Source organism: Tupaia chinensis, unplaced genomic scaffold (assembly GCF_000334495.1).
Source record: "Tupaia chinensis unplaced genomic scaffold, TupChi_1.0 Scaffold149482_1, whole genome shotgun sequence".
Lineage (NCBI taxonomy): Eukaryota > Metazoa > Chordata > Mammalia > Scandentia > Tupaiidae > Tupaia > Tupaia belangeri.
Window position 1 is genome coordinate 335968 of NW_006209326.1, and position 9741 is coordinate 345708.

Below are 9741 nucleotides of genomic sequence, written 5' to 3' on the forward strand. Positions count from 1 at the left end.
GGGCTCATAGGAATATAGCCCTCGAAAGTTGCAGAAATTCTAAATGCTCCTTCTTCCCACTCTCAAGTCTACTCTACTAATCTCAAGTGATGAGGAAACCCAACAGTGTCTTCCAGAAGACTCATGAGTGGTCCTATCTTCCTACTCTTTCTGGGGACAGAGCTTTCTACTTTATTCATCAGCCAAGGAAGAAACCAGATCGGTGAACTCAGACAGTTCTCAGTAATATCTGGGTGAGTTATGGCATCTTCACTGGTGCAGGGGATATGAGATACTCTTATATCAGTAGAAGATCTAGGAGGAGCTATATATATAAATCTATAAAAATATATTTTAAAAATTTAATAATACAGGGGCCTGCAGGTGGCATGATGATTAAGGTATGGATTCCCACATAGCCAACCACAGTTTGAGTTCGCCATCTGGCAGCTTGTTTTCTCACTTTCTCTCACTCCATCTGGCAGCTTGCTTTCTCACTTTCTCTCACTCTCATTCTCTGTCTCTCTCTCTCCTTTTTTTGTAATTTTACTTATTTATTTTATATTCATTCACCATATATCATTACAGCATACAAAACAAATTTTCTCATCCAGAATACACTGTATGTTTGCTCAAAGATATTACTATACATATTATGTTCCTAACATACAATATCACATAACATTACCTAAAACCAATGGATTCACAGACTGAGAGGGAAAAATAGCCACTGCCACCTTATGGTAGGTGGGAGGGTAGAAGAAGAGTCTTTGATCACTCACTTTGTAAACTGGATACTTCAGTAAGTGAGAGACATTAGCTAGGTGGTGGGCAAGCACACGTGCCTTATACCAAATTAAAAATAATAATAATAAAGTAAAATAAAATAATTCTTTTTTTTAAATTACTAATATAAACTCTATCACCTTATTCACCTTGATTGTGGAGAGAGATTCAGGGTAGGCTAAAATAATTTTCTTTACTCTGCTTTCTACTTTACAACCAGAAACCAATGGTTCACAACCATACATTCTCCCTCTGTGAATGGAATTTTGTTTTATTTCACAGCTTTCTTTCTTCTTCACTGCTGATAATATCTGTCTAACCTCATCCCACTGTTTGTCCTTTGAGTTATTCTACAAATATTTATTTGGTAATTACTGCATGGTAGGCACTGAACTAGGTCCTGGGGTTGAAGGAAAGAGTATGACATTTCACCTTCTCTTGAAAAACTCACAATTTAAACAGAAGAAAAAGAGGGCTAGTGGGTGGCTTAGTTGTTGAGGCACTGGACTCCTACCTAACCAACTGTGGTTCAAGTCCTGGACCTGGCAACTTGGGAACCACACCATGTGAGTGATCGCCCATGTTCCTTAGAGGACAATGGAGAAGAAGGGATTTCAGCATGGCCATCTCTTATGGGGGCTTATTTCTCACTTTTCCTCTCACTGTCTCTCTCCCGATCTCTCTCCAACAAGTACATACACCCTGTGGCAAAAAACTAAAATAAATAAATAAACAGGAAAAAGAGACATGGAAATAAATAAAGACAATATCTTGAGGTACCACTTCAATCTTGTTGAAGTGGATCCCAAGGAGTTAAATCTTCATGGGGAGGTCACTCAAGGCTTCACAGACAAGCTTATGATTGCACTGGGTCATGAAGTGGGAGTGAAATTCTTGAGTCAGGTAGACAACAGCCAGATAACAAAGACCCTATATTTTGGCTATTGTTCTATTTGTCTGAAATTAGTGCAGCCAGTGCAGGCTTAACAGCAGGTGAAGGGGGCAGCGGGTGGCATGGTGGTTAAGGCAGCTGAATCCCACATAGCCAACTCTGCAGTTCGAATTCCATAACCAGTGACTTGAAAATTATGCCAGGAGCATGTGAGTGCTTGCTCAAAATCCTGAGAGGAGAATGGAAAAGGAATTGCAGCATCGTCATTCCCCCAGGGGATGATTTATCTTTCCCTCTTCCTCTCTCTTTGGCAACTAAATATAAAGATTCTCTCTTAAAACTAAAAAGAAAAAAAAAAGCAGGTGATGTCCTTGAACAAGATCACTCTGTGCAAAGTGTCTTCCTGATGTCAACCTGGATAGAGATGCTGAGGATAGAAATAGCAGAGTACAAGTGGGAATCATCATTCCCCCAGGGGATGATTTATCTTTCCCTCTTCCTCTCTCTTTGGCAACTAAATATAAAGATTCTCTCTTAAAACTAAAAAGAAAAAAAAAAGCAGGTGATGTCCTTGAACAAGATCACTCTGTGCAAAGTGTCTTCCTGATGTCAACCTGGATAGAGATGCTGAGGATAGAAATAGCAGAGTACAAGTGGGAATGGGAAGGACTAAATCTGTGAAGAGCTGAAGAATGTACTCAAAAGTTCACTGATAAAAAAAATATATATATCACTGATCAATGCGAGTCCCAGGAGGACAATTTATATTTGTTTTTATGCAACTTCTTTAATAGCTTTATAAAATTGGTATTATAATTCTGATTTTATGGATAAAGAATATGAAGCTTATGTAAGTAATATTGTTTATCAAAGACTTATAATAGAGTCTATAGTCAAGTTCAGAGCTCACTGAAAGGCATCTACATTTCAATATTCTTCATACTGCTTATTCATTTATTTATTTATTTTTAGTTTGCTATAGGGCATGTGCATTTGCCAGAGACAGAGACAGAGAGAGAAAGTGAGAAATCATCCACTCTACAGGGAAAGGCCATACCACAATCCCTTCTCTGTTCTCCTCTCAGGATTTTAGGCACACATGCCCAGTGTGATTTTTCAAACCAACTTCAGCACTTGGAACTGTAGTCAATCACATGAGAGTCCAGTACCTTAACTACCTCATCACCTACTGTACTCAACACTTTTAACTATCTTAACAAAGTTCTCCCTAGTTCTTCCCACTCCTTTTCAGATTCTTGTACTCACCATTATAATACCTTACATCTAGTTCATAAGAGATATTGGTCTGTAATTACTCTTTTTTATAATGTTTTATTTGGTTTTAGAGTTGGGTAATGAGGACCTTACAAGATGAATTAACATCTACTCTGTTTCTATTTTCTGGAAGCGATCATGCAGAACATCCTCTTTAAAGGTTTGGTATAATTCATTGCATTATTTTAATAATTATTTATTTTATTTTATTTATTATTATTATTTTTTAATTTGACCAGAGAAAAACAGAGAGAGAGAAAGGGAAAGTGAGGAAACAAGCCACCGGGTCTGGGGCTCAAACTGTGAATAGTCATATGGGAGTCCAGTGCCTTTATCATCACACCACCTGCCGGCCTCAATTCATTGCATTTTAATCATTCTTTTCAATGACAGTTTCATATACCAAATTAACTCTCAAACATATAAAATTATTTTTAAAGTCATTGTAAATCTTTGGCATAAATTCTATTTCACTGTTTATATTTTAAGTGTGTTACTAAATTTTTATTACTTTTCATTATATTTTTATGTTTTGTATATTGTGTTTAATCACATACATCTTTACAGTGTATAAAATTTCTTTTTCCAGCATGATTACCATTAAATAAGTCAAGACAAAGACATTACTAAACAAACCCACAATAGCAAGCAGCTTTTCATTCTTTTTCTTCAGATTATTTTATTATGTTTTTTAATTTTAAACATTCAGTTGCTATACATCATTTGGCTTGTAAAGATAATTTACCCTACATGAAATACTTCTCAGACCAGTCCAGTTTAGAATACTATACATGTTATCATCAGCAAGTAATAAGCCATTTCTGTGTCCCACAAATGTCATGCCTCTGTATTTTTCCTCCTGTTTTCTTTCTCTATACCCTTCTATTTGCTACCCTATTCCTCCCCATTCCACACTGTCTTCAACATCCATAACTATTTTCACTGCGTTTATGCCCTCCAATATTTCAATCTCTACCATAGAGTGCAGGTACTTGGTATATATTAAGTGGATACATATAATATCTTTCTTTCATAGCCTTGCTTTCTTCACTCAGCAATAAATTTTCCTTATTTGACCACTTTCTAGCAAATGCCAGGGCCTTGTTTTTTATAGCTGAATAGTATTTCATAGCTAAATAGTATTTCATAGAATATATGTGTCACACTTTTTCAATTCATTTATCTGTTTGTGGACACTTGGGTTGGTTCCATGTCGTAGTAATCAGGAATAATACTGCAATTAACATTGATGTGCAAGTGCTTTTCCAACTGAGTCTTCTCCTGTCCTTTGGGTACCCAGAAGTGGAATTGCTGGATCAAATGGTAGTTCTATTTGTAGGTCTTTAAAGAACCTCCATATTGTTTTCCTGAGTGGCTGGACCAATTTACATTTCCACCAACAATGTAGGAGAGTTCCCCTTTTCATCACAAACTGCCAACACCACTTTGTATTTTTAATCTTTGCTGTTCTGACAGGGGTTAGGTGATATCTCATTGTGGTTTTAATCCGAATCTCCTTTATGATAAGGAATGTTGAGCATTTCTTCAGAATTGCTTTTTGGTAGTTCATATGTCTTCCTTAGAAAAATTTTTGTTCAGCTCATTTTCCAAACTTTTATCTGGGTCATCTTTTGTTTTGTTTTGTGTTGTTTTGTTTTGTTTTCAGGTAAGCTATTGAGTTCCCTGTATATACTGGATGTCAGTCCCTTATCTGAGGTATAATTCACAAAAATATTCTCATTCTGAGGGTTGTAGATTCACATTAATTACTGTGTCCTTTGCTGTCCAGAAATTTATTAATCTAATATCATCCCACTTGTCTATTTTAGGGATTATTCTTATTTTTTTAAAACATTTGATCACTATACATCATTTGGCTTGTAAAGAAAATTTACCCAACGTGAAAAACATCTCATACCAGTCCAGCTGAGAATATTATAAAAATTATCATCAACAGGTAATAAACAATTTCTGTGTCCCACAAATGTCTTGCCTCTCTATTTTTTCTCCTGATTTCCTTCCCTATGTAAATTATCATGATTACATGAGGATATAAATATTTTTGGGTAATACATGTTGAAAATATTTTTCTAGTTGGCTATTTTCACTATTAATATTTATTTCTGGGACCAGAAGGTAACATGGTGCTAGAGGTGTAGCTAAGGTGCTAGATTCCCACATGGTTGTCCACAGTTCAAGTGCCTGGTGGCTTGAAATTCACACTGGGCACAAGTGTGTGCATGGTGCATGCCAAAAATCTCAAGAGGAGAATTGAGAAGGAATTGTGGTGTGGCATTTCTCACTTTTCATCCCTCCCCCACTCTCTCTCTAGTGAACACATGTGCCCTATGGCAAAACACCTTTAAAAAATTATTAGAACCAGCAGATGGCATAATAGTTACCTTACTGTAGTCAACCACAGTTTGAGTCCCCGACCTAGTGGCTTCAAACTCATGCCAGGCATGTGTGTATGAGTGCCCAAAATTCTGAAAGGAGGATGGAGAAGTGATTTCTTGCTTTCTGTCCCTCTGGTGAGTGCATATGTTCTGTAATAAAATCTCTCTAAAAAAATTATTTTGGGGGAGTTTGAGGATTGTAACTTGGAATGGAAAACTACCAGAACTTGATTCTCCAGCATTCCTTCTCTATTAACTCAGTTCTTATGTTTCTTTTCCATATTTTATGTCTACTTCTTTTTTCTCTGCAGACTAGGTTTTCTCTCCTCCATGAAAATAGCAGATCATGACAAATTCCATATCCTAAGTATGGCTTGTTCTTGAAAATCCTACAGTCATGCCTACCCCTTTGGAATGCTTAAATTACAAAATTCAGTTCTCAGAGGAGAGAGAAGCTTATGTCTTATCACATGGAGTATTCTATGCTGATGAAATTAACTCTGCTCTAGGAGAAGAAGGACACCATTTCACAATTATGGCTCAGAGTTGAGAGTATGGCTTTGGGTAGAAAAAGAAAAGTCAACAGTGAGGAGGGCACAAGTTGAGCAGATATCCCAAACTGAAGCTGTATTCTACACATCAACAATGCAGAATTTAGGGGCCAGCAAGTGGCTTGGTGGTTAAAGTACTGGATTCCCATAGCCAGCTATGATTTGAGTCCTGGGCCTGGTGCTTTGAGAATCATGCTGGATCCATGTATGTGTAGGCCCAAAATGCTGAGAGGATAATGGAGGAGAAGGGATTGTGGTGTGGTAATCCCTCAAGGGGTGATTTTTCACTTTCCCTCTCTCTGTCTCTCTAGCAAGCACTAGTGCCCTATGGCAAATACCTAAAACTAAAATAAAACATACACAGAAATGTGGAATTTAGACAAAATAGAAATTGAGGGAGCAAAAATATACTTTATGTGGGGATAAGTTAAGTATCCTCTATTTACAGGATGTTTATGACATGAATTTCTATACATCATATGTAATATAACATATACATATGAAAAACAGCTACAGAGGCCAGCAGATGGCATAACAATTAAGGCGCTGAGCTCCCACATGGCAAACTACAGTTCAGGTCCTGACTTGTGGCTTGATACTCACACCAGGTACATGTATATACATGTCCCAAATCCTGAGAGGAGAATGGAGGAGAAAGGACTGTGGCATGACCATTCTCCCTGGAGGTGTGATTTCTCACTTTCCCTCCATCTCTCTGTCTCTCCAGCAAGTATATGCACCTTATAGCAAAAATCATCCAAACAAACAAACAAACGAACAAACAAAAACAGCTACTGTGAAACCTATATCCTAGGCCTTTCTGCATCAGCCAGATATTCTGACTTTTTAGATACTGTTCTTGGCTAACATTAAAATGCTCTTAATTCTATTTCAGCCATTTCCCCAGGACATGGGGCAAGGAAACCAAACCACTATTTCAGAATTTATTCTCCTAGGACTGTCAGAAGAGGAAGAGTTGAAGCCTCTCCTGTTTTGGATGTTCCTGTCCATGTACCTGGTCACCTTCATTGGAAATCTTCTAATTATCTTGGTCATTATCACTAACTCCCACCTCCACATGCCCATGTACTTCTTCCTCTCCAACCTCTCTTTAGCTGACATCTGTTTCACCTCCACCACCATCCCAAACATGCTGGTGAACATCCACAAACAGAGCAAGGTCATCACCTATGAAGGCTGTCTCAGCCAAATGTATTTTTTCATGCTCTTTGGAGGATTAGACAACTTCCTCTTGACAGCAATGGCCTATGATAGGTTTGTGGCCATCTGTCGCCCCCTACACTACACAGTCATCATGAACCCCATCTTCTGCAGTGTCCTGATTCTGGCATCCTGGTTATTGAGTGTTCTGGATGCTCTATTACATGGCTTAATGATTTTGCGACTATCTTTTTGTATGGAGCTGAAAATTCCTCATTTTTTCTGTGAACTTAATCAGGTGGTTCAACTGGCTTGTTCAAATACCTTCCTCAACAACCTATTGATGTATTTGGCAAGTGGACTTCTGGGTATTATTCCACTCACTGGTATCCTGTTCTCTTACTCTAAGATTGTAACATCTATTTTAAGAATTTCATCAGCTGGGGGCAGGTATAAATCATTTTCCACATGTGGGTCTCACTTGTCAGTTGTCTTCTTGTTCTATAGTACAGGACTGGGAGTGTATCTTAGTTCAGCTTCTTCCCAAAACTCCAGGGCAAGTGCAATAGCCTCGGTGATGTACACTGTGGTCACACCCATGCTGAACCCCTTCATCTATAGCCTGAGGAATAAGGACATAAAACAGGCCCTGGTGAAACTCTTCAGATAAAAAACAGTCTCTGCATAACTAAGTTCCTTGTCTTAGAGTTACAGACTTGTGTTTGATAACAGGGCTCAAAGATTTGGGATGCCTAAATTATGTTATTTTCATCACATAATAAATAATCTGCAGTTTACCTTATATACATATTGGGTAGTTGAAAAAATCATAAGTTTTTTTTTAATAGATTTTGGTATAGGGCACAAGTGCTTGCCATAGAGACAGAGAGAGATGGATAGAGAAAAATGAGAAATCAACCACTCATCCTCAGGGATTGCCACACAGCAATCCTTTCTTCTCCATTCTCCTCTAGGGATTTTTGGCACGTGCGCGTGTGCACATACACACACACACATTTGCACGCACCCAGCATAAGTTTTAAGCCACTGGATCCGGTACTCAAATCACGGTCTGCCACGTGGGAGTCCAGTGCCTTAACCACTATGCCACTTACTGTCCCTATGACATACTTTTGCAAAATATGTCATGACGGTTCCAGTGACCCAATAGAATTTCATTTCTTTTATTTTTTTATATATTGTAAAGATCTTGTCTTTAGCATTTCTGATGAAAAAATTAAAAACATTTTTTAACCCTCTAGTTATTTTCTCTGAGTATAGTGTAGAAAATAGAACCCACAGCTCTCTGCCCTTGACTCTAGTTGGTGCTGACATGGCTAAACACACCAAGGAAGTTTGCATCATGGGTAAATACAAGAACCACTGTGGTGCCTCACTCTGGAAAATGGTGAAGAAAATAAAATAGGTCAGCACACCAAGTATGCTCACTCTATCTGTGGCAAAACCAAAATGAAAAGACAGGTTGTGGGGATATGGCACTGTGGTTCCTGCATGAGAAAAGTAGCTGGTAGTACCTGAGCCTACACCACCACTTCAACTGCGATGGTAAAGTCCACCATCAGAAGTCTGAAGGAATTGGAAGAACTGTAAGATGCTGGTGGATGGAGTGATGGTTGAGGCACTGGACTCCCACATTGCCCACCACAGATCGAATCCTGGTCCTGACAGCTTGAAACTCATGCCAAGCATATGTATATGCATTTCCAAAGTCCCAAGAGGAGAATGGAGAAGAAGGGATTGTGGTGTGGCCATCCCCTTTGGAGAGTGATTTCTGACTTTCCTTCTCTGTCTCTCCAGAAAGCACACATGCCTGATAGCAAAAATCTCTCTCTCTCAAAAAAGAAAGGTGAATGGAAGTTCGGCAGACATTTGGAATATCACTAGCCTACAAAAATGGATTAATGTATGTAACAAGAAAGAAAAGGGAAAAAAGAAAAGGACAGGAGAGAAAAGAAAAAAAGAAAAGAAAAGAAAAGAGAACGTACCATATTGGATTTTATTCAATAAAAAAATTAATACCTGGAATCAGATAGTTACTAAGTCATAGGAAGAGATGTAGGAATAAAGATACTGTTCAGTTCCTCTCAGATGAAAGTAGCTGCCTCTTGGATCCTCTGCTTTTGGAGAAGAATTTTTTTCATATCAAAATCTGTGTCAGTGCCAAGCTTTATGTATTTTACTACAGAAAAATACCATATCTAGAACTTGAATCATCCTTAAAACATTTATGTTATCACTAACAGGAGTGATCTTCCAAGACATGCATTATTTATTTTGTTTAATATTTACTTATTTGTTTATTTTAATTGATGAATAAATGTTGTATTTTTAAATTCTGTATCCCATATTATATTGTGATATGTATACTTTACGAATAGCTAGGTTGATTTTGTTAACCTGTTCATCAACTCAAACACTTACCTTTTTATTTGTATATATAGTAAGTACATTTAAAATCTATTCTTATCTATTTTCAATAATACAGGACATTATTACTAACTATGGTCACCATGTTGTCCAATAAACTTCTTGAATTTATTCTTCCTAGTTAACTGAAATTTTATATCTATTGACCAAAATTTCCCCACTTCCTCCCATCAAACAAAACCACCATGGTACTTTTTTCGTTTTCTCTCTCTCTCTCTCTTTTTTTTTTTTTTTTTTTTTTTTTTTTTTTATT

The 9741-nt window shown here is 37.4% G+C and overlaps 1 protein-coding gene and 1 pseudogene across 1 annotated transcript; both read left to right on the forward strand.

The window, feature by feature from the left end:
• Positions 1-6789: 6789 nt before the first annotated feature.
• LOC102478038 (olfactory receptor 7A17) lies at positions 6790-7728 on the forward strand. The gene is given in 1 exon segment (XM_014585279.1): positions 6790-7728. A coding segment is annotated over 1 exon segment (939 nt).
• An 875-nt stretch (positions 7729-8603) lies between these two features.
• The window catches only part of LOC102478473 (transformer-2 protein homolog beta-like), a 17913-nt pseudogene continuing 16775 nt past the window's right edge, over positions 8604-9741 (forward strand).